The 24898-nt window shown below is 43.1% G+C and overlaps 1 protein-coding gene across 6 annotated transcripts in view; it reads left to right on the top strand.

Moving 5' to 3' along the window:
* FOXN3 (forkhead box N3) overlaps positions 1–24898 on the top strand; it is a 199967-nt gene that overhangs the window by 107578 nt on the left and 67491 nt on the right. For all 6 annotated transcript variants that reach the window (XM_052696164.1, XM_052696165.1, XM_052696168.1 and 3 more), the window contains one exon: positions 23487–23551. In XM_052696164.1, coding sequence (XP_052552124.1) covers positions 23487–23551 — 65 coding nt within the window. The remainder of the gene's footprint in view (positions 1–23486; positions 23552–24898) is intronic.

Raw genomic sequence — 24898 nt, 5'->3', positions numbered from 1 at the left:
AGTAACAAATTCCAGGGGAAATTCTTCTGATAGCAGAGATGATAGGTTTGGAGAAATCCTTGGGTGGCAGAGCTTTGTCACTATCCATCAGTTTTACGTAGCTGAAGGCCACGGTAACAGAAACTGTGTTTGAGATATGAATGAAAAATATCTGGAACAGGAGGATTCACCAGTATTGGAGCGCCTCTAGGAGCTGGATTAATCAGGGGGAATTACAAGGTTTATGAGGATCGGTTGCTGCGATGCCACAGAGGCAAACCAACCTATTGCTTGTCTTTATCAGATGTTTTGGAAGAGTAAGGATACACAGATTAATCACATGTTCAGTTTAGTATCTGCATAAGCAGCTTAGGGTGAATTGAGCATGGAGTGGAGGAATGTATTGTAAAAATATCCCAAGCAAGATGGTCACCAAATGCACAAGCACTCCTGCTCTGTACTGAGAGTTAATTCCAGCAGATAATTTAGCTTTACAGCTCCTGTAGAACACCCTGCATAAACACAGCAGAGAAGGCCTTTTATGAAGGAGTTTTATAGTGTGAATCCACACATTTAGGTGGCTGACTCAGTATTGTACTGGTGTCATTATGATTAGATATCTTACTCAAACCAGGAAGTTTGGATTACAGTGGGAGCCATGGAGAGAAGGCTGTAGTTACGGGGAAGAAAAACAAACTTGCAGTGTTTGTACACAAGAAGGAACTACAGGCTGCTGTTATCTGGTTGGCTTCTGCTTCTTGGAGGGTGAAGAAAGTTATCAGTAAGCTCTAAGAGGAAGCGTATAGTAATGCAAATTATTTCTTTGTGATTGGATTGGATGTGTGTAAAAATCAAAAATCATGCTGTTAAAAGAATTTTTTTTCTAATTCTTCTGATTGAAGCATATTTCATGTCATGTATGAGGAATTTCAAGGATGAACTAACGCTCTGATACACACTGTGATAAAGGAAAAACTCTCTGCTGGGTGTGGAAAAATAGGTGCCTTAGTCCAAGGGCTATGATGTGTTTCTTTTTAAATATTTACAGTTGTGTTGGCAATAGCAACCTTGAAATGTATTTATAGACACAAGCTTTGTTAAGTAACTATGCAAGACAGCGCCCGGATTTTTTATCTGCATGTTTTACCTTTGGTTTTCTGTCTCTTATTTGACTGTATGTGTGATTTTTCTCTTTTGGTGGTACTCAAAGATCTTGAAATGGACTTTTCTCTGAGTATGTTGCAGCAGGAGAATTCTCAAATTATTTTCAGCAGCAGAAGGAGAAATATTATCAGGAAATGTGAAATAACAGAAATTATTAGTTTCACATATGCATGATATTTTTGCAGATTTTGATGACTTCTGGGAACGTTGGTTAGATCACTTTATAGACTGTATGATGTGTAGAGCGTTTTTCTCTCCTTGTCATTTTTCCAGTCTGTTTCGCTAATTGCTGTTTGCTAAACCAGTGGTGAGCATTGGCACACTGGGCTAAGCTGCCGTCTAACTGGTGAAATTGCAGACGGGTCTCAGATGAGAACCATGGTGCATTTTCTCTTCTGCATTGCCCAGCCTACCTGTTGAGAACCAGCATCTGGTCCTGGTGTGTGCCTGTCCCACAGAGCTGCTTGGCTAGCGTGGCTACTGTGCAGTGTGTGAGCAGGCTGCTGGGTTCCCAGCCCCTTCGGGGGCACGGAGATTGATGAGGAGTGGGCAGAGCCCCCTCTGCCGCAACTGCCTTCTGTGCAAAGTCACTTTTCAGAATGCGTGCTGAAAATGGTGCTGCTGCTAGAACTGATCCCTTTCCTTTCTTGGAAGTGCTGATGCAGGAGTAAGTTTATGGCTTATAGAGGGCTTGGAGGTGTGCTAGTGATCAAACATCTCACGAAACTTCACCAGTTGGGTGTTTGAAAACTGGGGAGTGGCTTGGGGTTAGTGTCTCTTATCACTGTTGCCTTCTGCAGATGATGGCTTTCCTAGACATGTTTCCTCCATAAATGCTCATCACCTCTCCGGTGCCTTGCTCTCTGGTATCTGATAAGGGTGTTTTTATTCTCTGCCCCATATTAGTACCACTTCAGTCAGAGACCTGTGCCAACAGAGGTGTTCTCTGAATAACAGCTTCCAAAGGAGCCCGGTGCCAAGCAGCACAGCTGTGTGCTCAGCAGCTGGCAGGAGCCATTCGTGGAGGGTGTGGGGCTGCTGCAGGGCCTCCCACCACCTCTGTGTCAGAAACTGCGCCTCTCCACACACAGGCGTTTGTGAAACACCACTGCTTCTTCAGGCTACTGTAAAATTGATGTTGTGTGCTGTGGGTTTCTTGTATTTAGGCTAAGATAACCGCACTCCATGTGCATGTGTCTTGCTGGGCTGAATGAGCAGCAGCAGTGGCACGTTGAGCCATGGCCGCACACATTTGCCATGCGGCGCTGGGTGCTCTGCATTTGGGCGGCTTGTGTGGGAGAGGGGCTTTGACATTGTGAGCGCCTGTTTGACTTCTGAAATGTGTTAAAAAGGTGCAAGAACTGGTCAAACTTTGATGTCAAGTTTCTGTTACTTTTATCTCTGTAAGCTGGTTCTGCTCAGTTGTTCTGCCCAGGGAGAAGGTTCTCAAACACTTCCACCTCAGGCTCAGGCCCAACCAACACTACAGCCAGTGGGGCTGGAGCTGAGGCTGCTGGTGGGTATTACTAGCTCTTTGGTGATTTGTCATCTTGCCATGAAAATTGTTTCCCCATACTCCACAGACTGCTGTTGTAGATCATCTGCTTAGAAATGTACCTCGGAACCAGTCCTTGCAGTTTTTGCAGGTTTTGGCTTTACTGCTCCTTCCCTGAAACTGTCGTAGGTTTCAGCCTTTACCATTGTTTATTGAAACTAAACTTGCATCAGAGGCAACGCATTGTAGGATATCATTCAGGACAGCGTATAAGCACTCTTTTTTTTCTGTATGCTTTATGTTTTGAGATGAGAAATGCTCTTTTCTGGCTATTTGGGGAAGATGATGAAATAAACTTGTCCTATTCATTGAGTGCTTTGAAATGCTGAAAGAGTCTCTCTGCTAGAAGGGATCTGGGGAATAAATTAATTGGTAGTCCTTTGCGGTCTGGAGGCACAGCTTTAATTCTCTGTTACCGGTTTTACTTTTGGTAGGAAATGAAGCTGACCATAGCACAGTCTAATATTTCTGTGTATGCCACAGCCTCTTACCATGATCGATCCTGTTATTTCACTTCCTGAACAGAGTCTGAAAGAGTTTTCTTCTTTGGTGCGGTGTCAAAGCAGAGTCTTTGGGGAATTTTGTTTTGCTGTATCTGTAGTTTAGAGATCACAAAAAATACAAATTCCAAGCTTTGCCCTCTGACACAGTAATATGTCTTGATTTGAAGATCCATCTGTGTTTTGAGACTATGCTGCTTGATGTCTGTTTTCTGGCAAATTAAAGAACATTGGTTCTGCTTGATGCCAGACAGGAATAACAAAGAAAAAAGAACTTTTGCTTGAGTGAATGCCTGTAATGCGCTCAGTGCATAAATATTTCAGGATTTGCCAGTCCAGGACTTGTTTTCTAACGTATTTAATCAGCTCTCCATCCAGTAGATTATTGTGGTATGTATCCCATTGGCTGTCATTTTGTAAAACAAACAAGACCTGCAAACAAGACTCTTCCCTTTTTTAAAAGGATTTATCTCGTGCCGTACAACATAAAGGGGGCTGAGGGCAGCGAGATAAGCTGTGGAAGATGGCAGAAGATCATGGACAGAAGCAGAAGAATAGAACATTGAGTGCATCCTCTTTGACACAAAAGTTTCATGCATTCTTTCTGCAGCACCTTTGTGCTCAGCTGGTAGAAATACAAATAATCCTCTCATCGTATCTTCCTCTCAAAATGGTTTAATGCTTCTGAGCCCTCTCAGCTGAGATGTTTTCAATTCTTTCTCACCCAGGCAAACCTCTTGTTTCCCTTTTGCTGCATATTTTCAGATTTGGATCTTGAGGTCTTTGTTTTGGCTGTGTTTGAAGGCCTTTGGTAAAGAAGCAAAGGGATGCAAAGCAGCATCCCCAACCTGTCAGTCATCTCTAGTAGATGCTGCACAAACACCAGCTCCTTGGATTAAATTGTTGTAATTCATAGCCCCAATCTGCCTGGTTACTTGGCTTTTTAGGCTTTTTGGTTTTTTTCCCCTCCTCTGTGCCTTTTGTAGATAAATATAGCCTTACTCTAGAGATAGCTTGGAATGGTACTATAGATATTTCCATTTCAGTTCATGGGAAAAGGAAAGTCTAGGGGTATGCTTTGTTTCGCTGTTTGTAGATCCCTCTAGCTCTGGGCACTTGATGAACAGTGGTTACAGTAGCCTTGTTGGTAGAGCTGTGAATTGGTGACCGCAGAAACCTGGAAGTACGTGGGAGCTGTACTGCTGAGATGGCTTTCTGCTATGCCCTGTCCCTCTGTGTGCTGTTGCAAGGCTTGAGGACCCTGCTTTGATGTGGGCTGTGTGGTTCTGCAAAAAGCAGAGGGTGAATGGTACCCCTCTCTCTTGTCACTTTGTTGCATTCAGTTCATCTCTCTGCCTTCATCCCCTTCCTGGCCATTTTGCCACTCTTACAATTTCAACAGTTACATGGATGGGGAAGCTTGTGTAATGAGATTCAGTAACAGTTCATAGAATTGTTAATAGCTGGAAATTAGGACTTGGGAGCAAGTGTCTGTGTGATGAACAGCACGAGCATCGTGTTTGATAGTCATACATTGTTACAGCAGTAGAAATTATTTGACTTCTGCATATGAAAACAGAAACAACAGGGTCCTGTTTTACTGTTGCTCATGGTGTGACTGTGGACAGCTATGGCACTGTGGAGTCCAGGTGACCATCTGGCCTTGGGTCACCCATTGAAAGTATGAAACAGAACAAGGTGGTGGACCCTCAGCCTGGCTCTGGGGCCAGCTGGCAGCAGGTAGGAGATATGGAGCTTCTGGAAGGGCTGGTAGCCTTAACACCTTGCAGACTGGCTGCTCTTTGTCCTGAACAAAATCCTGTTTGGTCTCCTTGTTTACCAGTCACAGGAGCACCTATGTGCAGAGCTGGCTTGTAACTGTAGTGTTGTGAGTTGTTTTGTATGTATTTTTAAAGGAAATGTGCAGTTGCATTTCATGCCCATGTCAGGCATCCACATAATCCTTGCCTGTTTACCCGAGCCAATATATTTGAAAGTACCAATCAGCCTTTCTGCAAATAATTTATTAAAATGCATCCTAAAGACTTGGAGCTCTTCCAGTATCTTGTTGCAGTACCTATGGCCCTAAATCTTAAAATGGCAGGCATTTCCCTTGAAAGCTGTTTCTTTAGTAAATATTTACTTTCAGATAGGAAGCTCAGAACAAGTTTCAGGGGGTGAGTCTTCTTGAATCTTTATTAGCTGAGAGACCTTTTCAGGGATACATATGGTGTCTCAGCATGTGAATAGTGTACATACATACAGCCTGTGTAAATATTTTGGAGAGGAATGTTTGTTTGTTTGTTTGTTTGTTGGAAGAAGGTAAGTTTAGGGATAATTTTGTTTACCAATGTTTGAATGCTCTAATAAAGGTGGTTTTTTTCCTCCCTCTTTCTAAGTTATGGATTGACTTCTGCTGTACACTGGGGGGGGGGTGATCAGTGACCACGTTTCTCCTGGCTCTGGGGACTGTTTATCACCACAATACCTGAATTTCTCTGTATCCAGTTTTGCATGTCTGAACCCGTCCTCAGATTGTCGGATCTTTCTGTGTAAAAGTGGACCCTATTACTCCTGCTTTGTTGGGACTGTTTTTTGTTGGAGTAAAATTATTTTGTTCGACTTGCTTCATTTCATAGGAACTTCATGGCTCAGAGACATAAAAACGAAGAGAGCTTAAACTGCATTAAAATGTCTTGTTTTGAAGTTTTGAAACATGAGGCATAGAGCCTGTTTTCATACTGAGCCTTCTTTACACTTTTGTTTTTTGAATTTTGACTTGGAAAAACCAAAAGTTTCACTAGAATCAAATCTGCTTATCTGAACCCTCTTTTTTTGGAGACGTGGGGTAATTATTGTAGGGAAATTTCCACCCTCAGCAAAGCCCTGTGTGGCTGAAAAGAGAGAAACTGCCTTCCCATGTCCACCTGAGGGAGAGGCACTGCTTTTTCCTTCTCTGATGTGCTTTATGCTGTGGTGGCCTGGTGAAGTGTTTTTTCCCCTTTCCCTTTGTGAACTAAGATGGGCTTGTTTTGCTCTTTTTCGGTGAAGGTGTGATGAATCTCTGAAGGTGACAGCTTGGCTATCTATACCTCATTGCTTCACAGATATTCGAACTTAATTTGGGGAGCCTTGTAGTTGTTTACAGAAAATCTGTCAAGCGATTTTGGTGCATTTAAACGTAAACAAGAATTAAGAGGTTATTTTAGGTACATTTTGAAAAACCCTACTGTTGGGTTTCCTAACGTTTTGGATGGCCCTGAAGGCAGCGTGCCTGTGTGCAGGACTATGTGTAGTTGCTGAGGGCATTTGTTCTGTTTCTAAATCCTAAAGCTGCTTTGTAAAATACAGAATCTGCATCATGATCTCTATTTTGATGTGAGTTAAAGGAGGAGGGGGGTTAAGCAATAGACCTCCAAAAGATGGACTTTTATTCAAAAGCCAAGTCCAGAGCAAACACAGATGCAGCCTGGATGAGCCCATGGGGCTCCATGGGGTGTTTGGGTCTGAATCCACCATGCTGAAATTTCACGCCAGCCTGGGCTGCAGTAACAAGCACAGGTGCACCTTGCTGTGCCCTTCTTAGGCTTTCTGGGAAACTTTCATTATTCCTGGAAGCTCCAGCCCGAGCCAGATGTGGGTTTCATGCAGCTTGGAGGTTTTGATGTTACTATCCTTTTGATAAGGTTCCACATTTTGAGTCTGAGACTTTTGTTTTTTTTCCTATGACCACATATAGCAATAAAGGCACAGACCTCTGGGGTTTGAGTGCGCAGGCATGTATGCATATTGAGAGTGCTTTATGTCAAAAGGTGTGGTGGCTGCCAGGAAAGCTACTCCCTTTTTGCACTTACAAACAGAATGTGTTATTTTCCTGAAGGTAACCAATTTCCATTACAACAGTGTAAGTACTCAGAGAGCAGTGAGCAGCACGCAGAGGCTCTGTGCAGGCAGTGCGATGTCCGGCGCACGCAGCCGAGCGGCTCACTGTGTTGGCAGGATGCTTATGGCTGCCAGAGGATGGCCACACTGGAGGCTGCGGGGCTGCCCAGGATGTGTGTAGGTCTGCTTTGCAAAGCGCAGAATTCAGACCTCTGGGTTTCAAGATCTTTTTTTCCTTTTTAAGAGCTAAGGAGTGAGGAGATCGGGCAGCTCAAATACCAGCATGGATCAGAGCCTTGTAACCCATCTTCCCTTTCTTTTCCCTCTGACTCATTTTGCTTTGTTGGCAGTCTCCTCCTGTTAATTGCCAGAACTTGCTCTGTAGGCTTGTGTTGTGCTTCAGTTATGTACTGTAATTTTTCATTGCTCTGCTCTTAAGGCATCCGGGATTGCGCAGCCAGTGGGTCTTGCTAATACAAATGTAAATGCATTTCTTTCTTGGCTTGCTGCGGCATGCGTGCAGTTGTTAAATTTTCTTTTTATTAGCTTGTATGACATATTTTTGGTGTTAGAGTCAGTACTACATGGACTTCATTTGTGAAAGAGGAATAGCTGCAGTTTATTAGAGTTCTCCTTTTGAAGGTAGCAGCCAATGTCCAGCTCCCTACAGCTGGGTCTGATCTTTGCATTTGTTTACAGCCCGGTTCCCCTTGCTGCTGCTGTCAGGGTTTGTGCTGCTGATTTTGACTTCCCTGATGGCTTTCTGTTGTCTTCTTGGGTTCTATAAATTTTGCAGAGCTATATACCTCTCACTACATTTTTTCTGTAGCTGTTTTTATCATGACTTTATTGTATAGCCTTCTAAAAGAAATCCTGTTTGAACAGTAATTGCCAGCTACTTGGAAAGCTTCCTAAGATTTGTTTGAAAAGCTACAATGATCAGAGCAGACTCCTTTGGCATTTGAATTCCAGTGTCTAGAATTTTATATCACTCTAGATTTTAATCTCTGTTTGTTCGTGTTTCTTAAGCTGGAGTATGTGAAATTTGCAGACGCTTAATTGTGTAGCAGTGCAGATACTGAAGATGGAGCATTGGGAAGTTGTGCCAGGTGGTTGGTTGTACAGGGTGCAGTTCCCCATGTGAAGGGAGAGATCTAGACTTAGCAAATTGAGGTTGATTTGGGTTTCGTTTATTTTTATGCTTTATTGGCATTAGCAGGTGTAGAAAAATATGTAACAAAATAAAAAAAAAATTAAAAATTGGGTTACTTTTAATTATGTAACTTTCCTGAAAAGAGATTTTTTTTTCCAGCCAGCTGTCTGATCTATGGCAGAATTCATAGCAGCTCCCCAAGTACTTAAGATTTCTATTAATTGGAGTTCATTCTCTGTATGAAAAATGGTTCTTTGGTTAGCTGTTTTGCATATGAAAGATGAAGACGACCATTTTTTCTCATGAGATTAAAAAAATAAATAAGACAATTAATTAGAATGAAATCATTTTCTAGACTTAAGGGAATTAATAACAAACAAAACTTCTGGAACAGTCAGCTTTTATTTTCCTACTTGCGAGTACAGCATAATATAAAAGGAAGACTTTATACAAACACGTTTATTCCATGATAGTTGAGGAGCCATAATCAGCAGTATTGCTCAAGCAGCGTAGATCCTTCTTTCGCTGCTTTCTTTTGCTGCTTTTCGCTTCAGAGGTAGAAATAGCATTGCTGAGATTTAGGGAGAAAGAAACTGGAAATTTCTGCTGTAACTGCTAGAAGTGGTCTCTGCTTTAAGAAGAAATGGCAGTAAGATGTATGGATAACTTGAGCAAGAGGTTTAGGAGCTCACTTTGCATTGACTGGTACTGACCAAAAAAAAAAAAAAAAAAGCTAATTTTTTGCTTCTAATTTGTGCTCTCAGAGAGCACTGCTGACAGGCAGGATCTGGCTAACCAAAGACAACAGAAGCATGCTTATGCTCTGTCCATAGCACGCTGGTGGAGCATGCAGCGATGCTCAGGCTGGTTCCAGGGAGCTGCTCCTTCTGATTACTCAGTAGAATGTTATGTTTTGGTTTTGGTTTTTTGATCCTTCTGTCTGTGTTTCCTTTTCATCCTTTGCAAAGTCTTTATAAGTGCCCTTGCATGGTACCGAGCTGTCCCTTCAGTTATGCTGATGCTTGTAGAGCCATGGTGTACACTGGAACCTGGTTGTTTATCTTTTAAAGGATTGGGGCTTTGGAGGAGGAACATGAGCTTTCTTGAAACAATCCTGCATGTGTTACTGAGCTGTCATCTTCCTGAGACTGATTAGATGGCCCAGTGCTGTGATAGGAAAACTACGGCTTATTTCACTCCCAGATGTTTCTGTACAGAAGAGCATGGAAGCACCATTTAGGTGCATTTTGGCAGGTAAGTGCTCTAAAGCTGCTGTTTCCTGACTTGCAGACCCATGTTCTCAAGTCACTTCCATGCTATAGAAAAGTTTTTCTGTGCCGGGTAAAGCTGCAGATGGGAAGCGAGAAGCCCTGCCACAACTTGGTGATTGCCTAGCCCTTATGAGCCTGGTGGGGTAGGTTGATGTGCACAGCACGGTTTAGTAGTAACTGCATCTTTGTACTCAAGTGCATGTCAGTAGGGTATTCCTAATCTAATTATTCTCTAACTTAATTCTTTGCTAATCCTGGGCTGGGCTGGGAGTTGGAAGTGCACCAAAATGAGCAAGCACATCCTAGGAGTCTCCAGGGCTGGGGAGAAGGGGCTGTGGGCTTGGGCTGGTGCTGGCTGCTTGCTCACCTCCAGCAGGATGGAGAAGAACAATCATTTTGGTGAAACAAACAAGTAATTGGAATCCCACTGCAAAGGCAGGAGCTCAGCTTTCGTGGGGATGTCTCCCTGGCTCTGCCGTGTTGATGTTGTGAATGGATTTAGACACTCAGGTGGAAAACTCACCACTGTGAAGAGGAAACAAACAAACAGGCTCTGGCCTGTCTTGGTCACTGACCAGGCGCAAATAATGAACTTGTTAGCTGCATTAATCTCTTAAAGGAAATTATTTGAAATCCATCTGGCAAAGTGCAGAGAAGCAGACTCAATAAAATCTCAGAAAATGGGCCATGGGAAGGAGTTTTCTGTTGACAAAAGGCAGAATTGGATGACCTGAGGAGAGCGTTTCGCCTCCAATTTCTGACACAGAGGCAAACGGGAGTGAGCGACAGATCCTGTGCTCAGAGGCTGCAGATGGCATTTTCCAGAGATGGGAAATTCAAATGCTCCTGTTCCAGCTGGTTATGGGTCACTGTTGCCTCAGCAAGGAGCTGTGCCAGGGATTTTTTTTTGGTTGGATATTCTGACGTTCATAGGGTAGGAGTGTACACAAAGCTGAGCCTCCTTATTCCACAATCTTATGTTGAAAGCCACTAAGACGCTTGCTGATGTCGAGCTATGGGCAAATGAAGAATCACTGGGAACTTCAGAATTCTGCTCAAGCCTGCTGTCCATTTCTGTGGTTGGAAATAAGTCGCATGATCTTTTCTTGTGGTTGTTGCATACCCACACTGTCTGCAGAAACAGCTTGTGCTTTCTTCCCCAGTGACAACCAGGCTGTACACCTTTTTGCACAGAAGCTTCTGGGGCTGTCTTGTTGCACCAGTGGGTTCCCTACGTCCAGTGAGACCTTGGGTTGTCGTGCCAGCTGCTGCAGGACTCGGCTCCATGCACATGGTGCATCTTTCAGGAGTGTGTCAGTTGTGTCTTATCTTTTGCTAAGGCGTTCCTTGTACCATACCTGATTGTAGATGCCCGAGGGCATGAATTAGTGAATAGGTTTGGGAAGTAAGAATGCAATGGCAATTGCATTCGTACTTCAGAGCACTGCTTGGGGGTGTGATGCAGGCAATCTAGGTTCCTTGGGTGGAATTCCTCACTGCCCTTCAGCTTCAAGGCAGGACACAGCACCACATAATGTCTCAGTGTCAAAACTCGATGCACACACTCTGTGATGTAATTCTGCCAGCTTGAAGAACTTTAGAAGCCTTTGGATTATTTTTCCTGAATCAAAGCTTAATGCTAGCCTTAGGTTTGCTGGAAATGGATATCCACTGGAGATAGCTTTTCTTGTTTGTTTTTAATGAACTCGCAGGACTAGGGTTTCCAATTACAGAAAGTGCACGGGTAGCACTTGGTGAGAGGAGTCTTTGTTTCCTTCTAGCACTACCTGCAAATGTAGTCATTAGCTGGAAAGTAGTAGGCTTGCTTAAAGCTCCTCTTTTCTTACCATTTTTCAGGGATTCATATTCTCAAATATTTCTTAAACAAAGGCTGTCTTACCGCCATCCTGACTGAATGCTGCTTGCAGCATTGCTGCAGTGCTGGAGGTGCCCATGGCCAGCCCCACAAACCAGCATGCCCAGCCTGCAGATGGCCAGCCAGCCCCAGACAGCAGAGTGCCCAGCCTACAGATCGCCAGCAAGCTCCTGGAGCTTCTGAAACAGTGCCCGAGTGCTCCTTTGGCTCTGCAGAGCCTTGCAGCGCTTGCTGTGCTATTTAAAGATGCAATGCTTCCTGCTAATTACGAACAATTACTTTGCAGGAGAACAGGCTCACTACAGGGGCACTGAGCCCTGGCCCACCATCCTTTTCAGCACCTGAACAATATGGGAGGGAGGGAAGAAGACATGGCAAGAGGAACTGGAGCGCTGGCACCAATTAGTGCTGAGATTACTCAAAGAGGATTGTGATTTCAAGGCCAAAAAGAGTAGGGAGTGGGTAAAAGGATTTGAAATGAGATTATGGGACCTAAGAGTGCCTTTCTTTTGTTGGGGAAGTAATTCAACAGTTTTGCTCAAGCCAGTGAGACAATCCCGTTTAGTGGCTGAAGTAGAAGATCTGTGTCCTGTTGGTTTTTAAGGTTCTTTAACTAAGTTGATTTCCAGTCGCATTTGTTAGCTCTTCCTGCAAAATCAGAGTGTTTTTAATAAACAAACAGAACCAGAGGAAAGCTCCTGGCTCATCAGAAGGCCTGTTGTTTCTCAGGAAGCTTATTTGTATTCTTTAGAAGGAGAGCCAAGGAAGGGAAGCTGATTGAACTCCTTTCCTTTTTCTGCTGGTTACCATGAGGCAGGCACCAGCCCCCTGCCACCCCCTAGTGCAGAGCTGAGCCCTAGGGCCACTTGCTGTCTCGTGCAGAGCTGCAGCTCAGGCAGCTTCCCTGCTCCCGTCAGCCCCTTTCTCTAGAAGGAAAGCAAGCTTGGAGCTGTGCTGTCTTACTGAAAGCACCCACTGTCCACACAAGTTTCTAGGGCTGAAGGCTGGAGCTTGCCTGGATAGAGTAGGCTCCCTCTCCCTTTCCTCTCTGTCTCGAAAGAGAATTTTAAAAAGGGGTTTTCAAAGGAGAGTTGCAGACATGATAGGTTTCATTTGAATTTTTTTCTGTGTAGTGACTGTAAGACTGTGTGAACTGGTGAATCTTCCTTCTCAAGATGGAAGGCGTTTCTCTTGGGCTGGCTTATACTCCAGAGGTGTCCAGAGGTCATGTTTTTTTTCTGTTACCAGCCTTCTTTTTCCTTTTCAGTGAAGCTTCTTGGAATGAAAAACCCAGGTAAGCAGGCTTGAAAGTGCTGCTTTCAGTTTACTGTGCCTACTAGTCTGGGGAGTGTCTCAGAATGAAGTAGTGAATGCTGCCTTGCTCCTGGGTCCCTGTACTGCTGCTTTTCACACTAGTGCTTGCTCAGTGTGCTTTCACAGGCAGATTCTCAAAGCTGCCAGCTCACGTGGCACTGAGGTCAGCTAGCATCATCTTGCCACTTGGGCACGGCTGGACTGCATGTGCAGCATAGTGCTTGCATAAATCTCCTTTCATTTGTGGGGAATATTTTTCTCCATGCATAAGAACCAAAACAGGAATTTCTGCATACTGTTTATGGAGGTGAGCTGTTTTCTTGGACTTCTTTGTATACAGGCATTTTAATTCTCATCCAAATCACTAGTTAAATGCTATATTTTGTCCATTTCAGGCTTTGTTCTGCTGTGCTGTTCTCATACAATCTAGTGAATGTGGTCTGGTGCTTTCTATGCTCACAGCCTATTCCAGGCACCCTCCAATAAGAGAAGAGTCCCAGGGGTGAGCCCACTGCTGGAGTTCCCACACAAAAAGCGAGAATGGGGATTTGGGAAGAAACACAAGCTCTCCTACTGTTGATGGGATTTGTCTGATTGGCTTAATAAGGCTTTAGATGTAAAGTGGTGGAGTGCTGAGATGCTAAAGGCTCTACACATTAGCCATAAACTTTCTGAAATGGAGACATTAATAAAACCCAAAAGGTATTCAAGAGAGGAGAGACTCAGGCAGAGGTTAGCAATGACAAGAGAGTGGCAGGTCCTCTTACAATGAGTAGGAAAGCAAAAGGATGAAGGGTCCACTGAGATGACAACAATTTCTGCTCACACCCTGCATCATTTTGTGCTTCTTTATGACGTAAAATCAAGGCTCAGGGATTTCCCAAAAGGATCTGATGCCTCAGTGTGCTGCAGCTGAGCCAAGAGCCGCAGCGCTGCTGGCTGCATCTCATGGCAGACAGCTGGAAGGTCAGAACTGCACAGGGACGGACTTGCTGCTTCTCAGTCCATGCATGTTTGCTTACAGCTGTTTCTGTGTTGGCTGGAAAATTCAGCTATGTATGACTGAGTAGAAGAGACGTGATTATGAATGAAGTCACTAGCATGAGAATTAGCTGGAATGGTGTGTGGCAGAGCAGCTTATTCCATTTTCTCCCTCATGGTTTGTCAGAAGTTACATTAATGTGTGAAGAAAATATTTTTGCTTAATTGGTTGTAGTGAATGGATGCTCTGTAAATTAATTGTGTCTTTAATGTTTAAAAGGTTATGTCCCATTCATTTATGACTGATTAGGGTCATTTCACTAGAATGAGCGAGCTTGAGGTCATCTGATATCTGAAGAGCAGGGTTTGCTACTTTCTGTGATTTGCTGCTTTGGAGGGCACAGACGCTATCTGGAGATGTCAGGGTGTCAGTGTCATTTTCTAAACACCAGTGAACCATAATTAATTGTTTCCTGTAATCTAACTCATTGATTTTCTATATTTGAGGTGATCTGAGGAACAGCTTTACTCCAGGGATTAATTACAGAGAGAGAGTGAGAGTGCAGATGCACTCGTGAACATATTTTTGCTAGTTAATACTAATGAGGTTTTTTTTTGCAACTACGTGGCAGATACTGAATCAATTGGAAGGAGAATCGCACAGTAGCTGACATAACCTTGGCCATCCTTAACAGCTTCTTTTGGTGCCCGCGGAGATGTTTCTCTTCACTGGTAAATACCCCCTTTTCAGGGCTGCCCACAAGCAGATAGAGCTTGCAGAACTTGGCTCATCCAGGAGAGTTTAACCTCCTGTTAAACCATATCTGTTGAGCAAGGCGCACAGAGGATCGCTAAATTGTCGTGCTGGCCTTTGTCTTTTCAACTTTCCTGAGTTTTAATCAAGAGAGAATAAATGGCCTAGACTTTCTCTCTAGGCTCTGTGTTTTCCCACAAGATTATTGCCAAACTGCTCTCTAAATATACCATATGGAAGTAGTAAATTAAGCTGCTTGCAGGTTCGTGGCTTTTTTCATGTTTGTGACAATTTTTTTTCAGCCTTCCCTACATGAAATTGCAGCTGATAATGCAGAGATGTAGAAATCAGTATCTCATACAAACCTATCTGAAGCATGAGCAATTGTCATGCTCACCCCTGTCTTCCCTCATGCAGCCTTTATTGCTCTACCTCTGCTTTGTCTCCTGCAAATTCCAGAGTGAAGAACAGAGTGTTGAAGCTGTATCTTACTGGGTCACTTTCAATTTCCATGCAAACAAATGAGAAGAAGCCAAAGGAGGAAAGCATAGACCAGATCACCAGATTCCACTGAGAAAGCTGAGATTTGTTGAAACAGCAGTACTATACGGCATTTTCTGGAAAAATAGTCTCCTTGGTAAAGATTCAACTTCATCTGTCATACAAAGAATTGCTGGCTTAAAAGTAGATGTGTAAGTTGTTGCTATAAATTACGGAAGGGTCGGCTTTTTTTTTCCTTGACCAGTCTCTTCATTTGTGCAGGTTAAACTGTAACTTGAGAAAATTATTACAGAGCTGTTAAGTATAGTGTTACTATTCTCAACAGGCTGAACAGCTGTTCTGAGAGTTAAGAATTGGGGATAAAGATGCACTCTGAATGTTATTTCCCATTACAGGTGGGAGGTTTATTTTTTGCCAAGATGAAAGTGGCTAAAGATAATTTAAAAATGAGTAAAAATGAAGTCCTCTGAGTATTTGTTTACTGTTAGATCTGCAGAATGTGTGAAATGCATTATTTCATAGCTCTGCTTTGAAAATCTTCAGCAGAAGATACTGGGGGTTGGATGCCATGGTTGTTTCTGCAGCGGAAGTAGGTAGAGTGCAGTTGGATTGGAGGACAGAGTGGGGTAGCAAATGGAGATCTGGGAAGCACAAGTCCTACACAGCTCTCAGTCAGGGTCAGCAGGGGCTGGGAGTTGAATGTTCCTGCTCTGACTTGGCCTACTAACCCTTATGGGGGTTCTTCAAACTGAATGATCACAGGATTGTGAATGAGTGAAATATATTCATTTTTTATGCCTTAGCAGTTACTTTCTAAAGTTGTTTATCTAAGGATAACTTGAAGTTTATATGTTGAACTTGTGTGCTGATGATAGAAGCACCCACAAGCTATGTCTATCCTTCAACTTTTGAGCACTTCTCACATCATGCTCTGCGATCTTCAGGCAGTTATCTTCTAGGGGATAGGATAAGTCTGTGACCACTGAATGCAGGGCTCTTGTAGCCAATACGTGTGAAGAGATACAATCATAAACTGTAATTGGGGCTCTCCAAATATGTGAATGCTCAACTTCTATTTATTATTAATATTATAATCACTTTTTCCATGTTTGCCTAACTTTTTGATATGTGCATCGAGCAGAGTGTTGTGCAGCCCAGTGCCACACATCACTGCTGCAGAGGAGCACGCTGTGCTGCGGAGCCTCTGAGCACATTAAGCTTCCCCGGGAAAAATACCCTCAGCATCTGGGAGAGGTTAAGTGTTCCAGGGGAGAGGTTAAACATTCGTTTTGTCCTCTGCTTCTGTAATTCCAGAAGCCAGATTAGTTCTGAATCGCCTGAACCACATTCATTCAAGATTAATGAGAAAGACCAAGTATGGAAAATTTCTGCTGGTAAGCGCCTTGGCTTTGAGAAAGTGATAGAGGGGAGTTCATATTGCCAGCAGCCTGCGGGTCATGCTTGGTTTTGAGTTTTGCTGGTACTTAAACTGATGGAGTGAGGAATCACACCATGGCAGATAAATAAGAATTTCAGCAAGTGGCATGAAACATTTTGAGTGGGGGACTTGAAGGCCTCCTCTTTCTTTTTGCCATCTATTTCTGTTTTGTTGGAGATCTGATTTGCTCTACTGTGTCCATGTCTGTGACTTCATGTGTATTCAAGGTACATCATTGCAATTAACAAGAAGCATGTTCTCACCAATGGATGACAAGCTGTTCTTAGCAGAGATGTGTCTATTGTTTATCTCATGTCTGGCTGATGGATGGGCTGTGGTCACGCCATGGGTGGAAATATAAGTGGGAGCCTGACACAGAAATAACTGTGAAATCCAGGCAGGTGTGTGACAGAGCTGCTGAAATTCTGCAGCTGTAATAAATAGAACTCCAGAGTAACAGAAGTAAATTGAGCCATCTTAGGATGTGTTAAATTTTGATGGGTTTCAGACTGGGAGAGTGCTTGTATTGGTGTGCCTAGCTGGTGGCTCAGTTGCTCCAATGCATCAAAGTTCTCCAAAGCCGTGTTTGATTTTTTAGCATTAACTCTGAGTAGACTCTTCATATCAAATTGCAAGTTAAGGTCTTCTACCCCTCTCTTGTTTTACATCAGACAAAGCTTGTAATCAAAATACCAGAGTGCTCCCTTTCTGGTTTCATAGAGTAGAAGAGAGCCAGACTTCTCTCCAGTGAGCAGGTCAGCGTTTGATGCAGCTGCAGTCCAAAGGAGGCCAGACCTGCAGCGGTCTCAAGGTCGCTAGCTGTCCACAGTTGGAATCACCTGGGCTTCAGGAACTGGCCTGCCATGCCTGCATGAGCTGGTGCAGACATGCTTTGTAGCACATGGGCAGCTGTGTGCAGTTCTAAGGTTTCCCAGCCAAAGACCATCGGGATTTCATCCAGTGATAAATGGCTGAGGAGCCAGGTAATAACAGCTGTGGATTAAGGAGAAAGACAGTCTTACAGTATGTGAAGTGACCTGCAGTGTTTTTCCTTACTTGAAAATGAGGAAAGCAGGGGAAAATAACAACCAGTCCTCTAGTAGAAATGTGCTGTCTTGTTCCTTCTTTAGTTACATGTACTTCAAAAGACTTTTTCCTCATCTAATGTCTTGTTACTTAACAGTTCTTTATTCCTCCCAGAGGTGTGCAGGCTGTGTTGGTAAGGATGTATTTCTGCTCTTCCCAAAAGAAGAAAAATAAAACTGAGGAATAAAGAAGTGACTTGCCTGGAGTCACAACATGCTTCAGAGGTAGAGGCAGAATGAGAATTGGAGGCCAATAGACGGCATCTCCTGATTCCCGCTGGAGACAAATCTGTTCTAATTGAAAGTAATGTGGGATGGTTGTTTCCCAGCGAATTTCTAAATATATCTGGACTTTTTCCTACTTCAGTGTTCAGCCTAAAGTTATAATGTGCTCACAATAAATGTGTTAAAATACTTAAACGCAAATTATTAGTGGCAAGCTTATATTTCTCTTTGTGTCATACTTAAAATAACCATATATTTGAAACAACTCTATAAAAATAAGGATATATATATATATATATATTTTTAATTTCTTTAAAGAGAAATTCTTCCATTGTTGTCCACAAATACATACTCAGCTCTCTGGAAAGACTGAAATTCTTTCTGAAAGGCCACAGTCTCACTAGGGGATGAGAAAGCTTCATATATCACTTCAGCAGTGAGAATGATCCCTTAAGCCCCACAGCCGAGTCATTGATGGACTCCAAAGAGCGCATGGCCATGTTTTTCTTGAAAACAGGCATCACCCTTTTCATCTCACATCTAAAAAATATGAGTTGTTTTTTTTTTTTTTAATTCCTGTTTTTTTCCTTTTCTACTTGTTTGCATAATTACTTATATTAAATGAAGACAGGGCAGGAGAATGGCTTTGGCTATTGGAGGAATACAAAGACCTGGCCAACTTTCCACTATCCTTCACAAAGTAACATTATATTTTATTTTCAGGTGTTCCATTTGTGAATAGCTTTCCTGTGCAACTTTTCTTTTGTCTTTAATAAAAATTTAGATGTAATCCCTCTGGCAGTCCTGACATATAGAAAACTCATTTAAAGTGCGCGAGAGATCAGAATCTTTATTATTCACTCACAAATGTGTTAGGCACCCTGGGGGAACCAGGAGAAGCTCCATCCAGGAGCTGAAAGTCTCCATGCCGCCTGTCGCAGTGACTGAGAGATACCGAGAGACAACAAAAGCCTGAAGTGCAGAGGGAAGAGGAGCATTACCAGAATATTAGATCAGTCTTCATAAATTAAAAACTGGTATTGTGAATTCATAAATCTTCTTAAGAATAATGTAGTGTCAGTTACGGAAAATCTGAGAGGATAGAGTAATGGGTTTGTATTTTTAAAATCTCTAAAGTAGTCAGGTTTCATTAAAATCAGGAAATACCTTAATGCGTCCCTTCCAGTTATTTTTTATGTATTGTCATTAGCCCAGTTTGGCAGTTTTTTTTCCCCTTTGATTTGAGAGGAAGCTTGCTTGACTGTTGCCAGGCAATAGCTAATTGTGATATTAACTGCCAGCGAGCTGCTGGCAGGGATTGTGCAGGCTTTTTCCTTGTTAACAAAATGCAGTGTTAGAGTTGCAGCAGTGCATAAAAGCTTCCCTATCGCTCAAAATTGGTAATGCGAGTGGCAGATGCTTCAACGTAACTGCAGTGTAGCCAGATGCACGGCACCAAGGCCTCCCTGCAGCACTGGGTAGGTACCAGCTCCTGGAAGATGCAGCCCAGCACGGACATCCAGGCTGGGCAGAATGCTGAGTGTGATTTGGCAATACTGCAGGGATTGAGGAGCACTGGAGGCAATCTAGCAGCACGAGGGATGCGCCTCTCTGCTTTCCCATTGACCACTGGAGAACCTAGGTTTTTTGGCCTGAAGTGCTGCTCACCTTGAAGCACTGAAGGATACTGTATTCCCAGAAAAACATTCTTCCAACGTTTTTGTCTCAGTTAGCTCTTCATCCAAAGCTGACTTCTCAAGAAGTGGTATGTATCAGAGCCTTGTGGCTTGGCTGGGAGTCCATTAGAACCTTCTGGCTGTAGACTGAGTCCAGCTTGCCTCTGGAGCTGAACACACATTCCAAGAGCAACATTCCCTGCTGCAGATGATGGACTCCAGGCAGACAAGAACACCTATTGCTATTTGCTATTTTGAATGTGAGAATGATTGTACTTTTTTTTTTTTCTTTTCTTTTCAGAAGCTTTTGTAAGTGGATTTCCCAGCCCACAAGAGGCTCTGCTGGTTGCTTTGAAAAGGCAACTCGTTTTTTCTAAGTTTGATGCCCTCCTTGGGCATCTTCAACTCACTGGTTGTCAGAAGTGCAGGTGAATCTGTAGTAAGAAATTTAGCTGTGGAATGGGTTGGCGATGAAGGCCCTGCAGCAATGCCTTCACTCCTGGGAGATTCAGTTCCACTACTGAGCTGAAAGTGCTACCAGCCCTAGGCAAGGGGTAGCCAACGAGCTGATGTTCTCCAGTCTCTCCTCAGGTGTCGTGCTGCTCAGGAAGGGAGAGTTGCATTTCTTCCCACCACAGCTTTTCACAAAGCTGCTGCCTTGGCCTAGGTGTAGAATTGCTTCAGTCACCCATCTTTGCAAGGCATTCGCTGGGCGAATGGTTACTTCTTCTGTGCTCTCCCTCCGCCTCCTGTTGCACTTTGGACGGGCCAGGAGCAAATGCACTGCTCTCCATTTGCTGTCTCTGTGTTTTCATCAGCCCTTAATTGTGGTGTGCAGTCCCACAGAATTGAATTTGTTTTGAGTTTTCAGTTGTTAGGGGTTTTAAAATCTGTTAATCAGACCCTTCTGACATAGAGGCCTGTGAGAGATTTTGGCACGTTTGTGAAATGCTGCAGCTATTAAAGAGAATTCATACTGTGGCTTTATTTTTTGTTTTAGTGCTTGGCTTTAGGAACGACTGTCCCGGTGCACTCCATGTGTGCCCAGGAATGGCCAGGCAGCTCCCGGCAAAGCTGTGCCCAAACCCTGGATTGTTTCAATTATTTCAGCAAAGCAGCATTTTCTAATGGAAAAGCTTTCCTTCACAGCATCCCTGCTACCCCTTCTGGCTGAGGCAGCTTCCTGTGCTGGCCCTGCAGCACTGAGGGTTCCTGCTGGTTGAGTCTCCAGAGGGATAACTGCCTCCAGCAGAAATCCAGGCCCACTTGTCACATGTAGGCATTTGCAGCAAATTGGTGCTTCTGCAACAAATGCTGCTGCACTCTGGGGTATTCCTTTGACTGAGGGTATGCTTCAAGTGACCGTGTTTTCTACAAATCAAACCAATGGTCCTTGACAGGTAACTGTTGAGGTTTTCGTATACCCTCTTATCCATTAGCTGTGCTAATTAGTGTTCTTTCAAGATGCTCGTTTGCAATTTCAGCTCTTTGCTATTGATCCAAGCCCCAGTGAAGCACACTGTGCCTGTCTGGTTAAGGGGTTAAGTCAGTCCAGACCCTCACGGGTTGCAGGTTTTCCTGCAGCAATGCAGTTCAAACCAGTAGCTGCCTTTCTTCACTAGCGTTGCGGGGATGGATTAGAAATGAAATTTGACTTCAGTCAGTGTGTTTATTTCATCAGGTTGGAGAAGAACTCCACTGTTAGTAGTGCCAACTGCATAAGCATTAATCTTACAGCACATATTGATTGCAAATGGAAGTTCATAAAGCAGGTTTCATATTTTTATGTCATAACAGAAGCAGTCATGATTCTCCAGTCTCTTACAGACTAAACTGAAGGAACAATTCATTTGGAAAAATGCCTGGGATGGACCCAGTGTTTTTTTTTAATCATAGATGGTCTTTAGAAGAATAAAGTTTTTAAAATGATTTCTTAATCTGGTACAGGGAGAAGCAGCTTCTGAACACATTAAAGTGAGAGATAGCTTAACTCTCATTTCTCAACTTGAAATACGTTTTAATAATTAATGCCATCTGAGACTTCATAGGCAAAAGTTTGGAAATGGAAAGATGATTTCTCCAGTGCTGATCCGATGTAGTTGAACTCCAGCAAAGCCCCACAAACACAGAAGTTGGTTGTTTGAAAGGCTCAACCAGTCACTGCCTATGTTATTTACATGCTTGAATTCTTCAGCTTCCTTCCCTGGGAAGGCATAGTTAATTTCCTCAGTTTGCGAGTTTGTACTGAATCAGATTGGAGTTTTTGTTAAAAAGAGCCTTGGGCCTTCTAATTGGAAAATAAGAGAAATCACTACTGCTTTGTTTCTTTGGTGGAGACATTTTGTCTATTCAAATATATGGTTATCCCTCTGCTCTTTAACCCACTCCTACCCAGAAGCAGGCAATAGCCTGGATTTTTACCACCGCTCCAGTTTTCATCTCCACCAGCACTGTTTGGATTTGAAGACACGTGGAGGTGCAGCGCTGCAAGTCCTCGTTGCTGAGGCAGCAGTGGGTGAAGTAAGGGTGTGCAGGAGGGGGGCTATGTAGGGTGCAGTCAGAGGGCTGCTCCACCACTGCCCACTCGCAGCCTGTTGGCTCCTGCCCCACACGTTGCCCCGGACTCACCGTGATAGAAAGCATCGAGCCTGTTTGCAGGAGCACAAACGCCCTCAGCAGCCCTTGACCTTTGTGTGAGCTGAGGAGCTGCACTTGAGGAGCTGGCGCTCGCTATAGGAAATGCAAACAGTCGGTTATATTAAACCCTGTGAAGTGAGCGTGTGCATTCAGACAAGTGCACGCCCCAGTGCACTCTGGCGCTTCTGAATGTAGGCCTACTTAACTTCTTTTTGGTCGTTTCAGTCTCTCTCTCTGTGTCTTTGAACTCCCCTTTTTGTTCAGGAGTATTGAAGGCTTTATTACTCTTGTAATTGCCGTGGATCCTTTCATGGTCTGTATTTTAACACTTTATTGAAATAAGCCGCGCACTGAAGTTTTTGTATGTTAGCACAAGAGTCTCTGCAGAATGACTGTAAAAATAGTGGGTTTCTTTTCAATGTGTGGCATTTTATCAAAACTTTGCTCATTCCGAGAATGCAACAGACAGCATCTGCTTTCCATTTTGTTGCCTCGTAGTGGTAGACAAAGGGCAAAGGTAACAGCAGAAATGGCGCGTGGGGCTTTGCGAAGGGCAAGGGGGATTACCTGCAGAGGCAAAGTTGCCTTATATTGATCTTAATGAAGGATATTTAGTCTCTTGCTTTTAATTTCTGCTAGAATTTGGGAGCAGGGCACTTACTGCTGTACTGATTGTGTGCTTTAGTGATAGTAACTTCAGTAAAAACTTTGTGCAGTGCAGTGCATATGATTGTCTTCAAGCTTAGAGGGCTTATTTGGAAGCCTGTTTCCCAACCATAGGGGAGGTCCGTGGAAGCCTGTCCCTTCCACCTGCCTCAGCAATGTTCTAACACCTTTCCTATGATTTTGGCCATTTCTCATAAGCATTGCCAGGCGCTTTCCTGGGGTGCTGAGCTTGGCAGGAGGATGGGCTGTCAGATCTGCTTGGTTAGGGAAGGAACAAGGTGTTCATTTGGGGGTTCTTGCTTTATTTCCATGGGGCCAAGCGTGCTATGAAGGCACATGGCTGGAGCTGCTGGTGGTACTGGGCGGCATCGTGGCTGGTTGGGGAATGTGGAGCACAGAGATGAGGGCTGTGTGGCTCTGGTCGGGGTCTCTGACTGATCTCCGAACCCTAAGCTCCCTGTGTTTTAGTGGATGGCATGGAAAAAAGGCAAATAATTTGCTGTACTGAGAATTCAGAAAGAAATTGAAAAAATTTTGAACTTGGTTTGTTTTTTATTATTATTTATTCCAAATAACCTTTTTCTTTCTTCCTCTAAATGAGAGTGTGGGTGTGTGCTGTGCTGAATTGTTCTGCTTACGAAGAGAATGCATCTTGAATAAAATTAACCTATTTTTAAAAAGAAATTTTAGACTCTTGCTTGAAGGCAAAAATGCCTTAAAGTTGCATTAGCTTCTTTAGTAAAAACAAAATGAAATTCATATAAATAGTAACTTATAATTATTTAATGTGAATGAGATTTTCTTTACACTTATTTCTTATTACCTTTAGCACATCAGGTCCACCCATTTGGCCAGGAAGCACCTTTTTCAAGAGAAATGGAGCTCTTCTGCAAGGTAGGTGATGGATGCTACATCTTGGAGTAACTGTTCTACTTAATTTATACCTCTGCTTGCAAACTGGACAGTTTCTGTAATATTCACTGGGCAACAAGTAACCAACTGTTTTTGTTTCCTTTAATCTGTTTCCTTTACTGCGCATCTGGTGCCTTGAAAATGATGATTCACTACGTAAAGTGAGTGTAGTCTATAAAAATGGCTGCTTTGTTTCTTTCCTCAGATTATTAATTTGCTTACGGCATAGTATGGCAAAGGGTTTTTGTGATTTTTTTTAACCTTTGTGGAATAAAGGATGTCCAGAATGAAATGCTCCAGTAACACTGCTTTTAGTTGTGTGAATGAAGCAGGGCCATTCTTTGGGAGATGTCCTTTCTTTTACCCCCTAGTTGTGCTTTACCTAAAGGTGCCCAAAGGCAGGTAGGGGTGCTGTAGCAGATAAGCAGTAGTGGAGTATCTGTCTCCAGAAAGCTGCTGTGTGTAAGGGTGCTTATCTTTGCAGAGGAATTTGAAATATCTTTAGATGGATAATACCATTACTCACTGCAAAGTGTGTTTATATTTCTGCTGCTGAACACATGGGACTACTGTCATTCTTATGGGAAGTGCCTTAAGAGCACAGAAGGCTGTTACTCCAGACTCTATACGTTTGTGTATGGTGCAGAAGTAACTAAGACCATTTAAGAAGATTTTATAGTCTTTGCAAGCAGCTGTCCATGAAGTGTCTTAATTTTGTGTTTATTTACATGATGGCTTTTTTTTCTGGCAGAAAATGCTGTGTAATGTCCTCTAAACATTTATCTGAGTTACCTAAAATGAAACCTTACTTGTAACTAGGCCCACAGGTGAATAATTGGCAGGCAGCACTGCTCACCTTCTGCATGCCAACCTAGTCCAGCATTTGTTGTTCACCTGAAAATATTTTTCAACTGATTCCTTGCACGTATCTAGGAGTTTGCATCATTCTATTATCTAATACTTACGCTGAGATTTGTTCATACGTATTTTAGATACATTAAGGCACTTGGATTATTTCTTAACAGTATAAATTGTAGAGCTTGGCAGCCTTTGAATTTGAATTCAGTAGGGTAGATTTGCTGTCTTTGCCGTCCTGAAATTTTGTTGTTGGTTCCTTTTTTAAAGAAAAAAAGCAACTATTGTGAATAGATAGGTTTCATTTGGATGTTCAACAGTTCTGGTTTTAAATGTCTGCTTGCACATATATGGTTTTTGTGATTTCAATTCATAAAATGTAAGCTGCTCTGTCAGGTTTGTATGGCTGTGTTTTACTTCTTCATATGATGCAAGATGTCTAGGAGTGAAGTACAGCTATTTTTGTAGTCCTCG

This window comes from Tympanuchus pallidicinctus, unplaced genomic scaffold (genome assembly GCF_026119805.1).
Source record: "Tympanuchus pallidicinctus isolate F22 unplaced genomic scaffold, pur_lepc_1.0 scaffold3, whole genome shotgun sequence".
NCBI lineage: Eukaryota > Metazoa > Chordata > Aves > Galliformes > Phasianidae > Tympanuchus > Tympanuchus pallidicinctus.
Note: the sequence above shows the minus strand (reverse complement) of the source record. Positions and strands in the feature narration are given on the sequence as shown.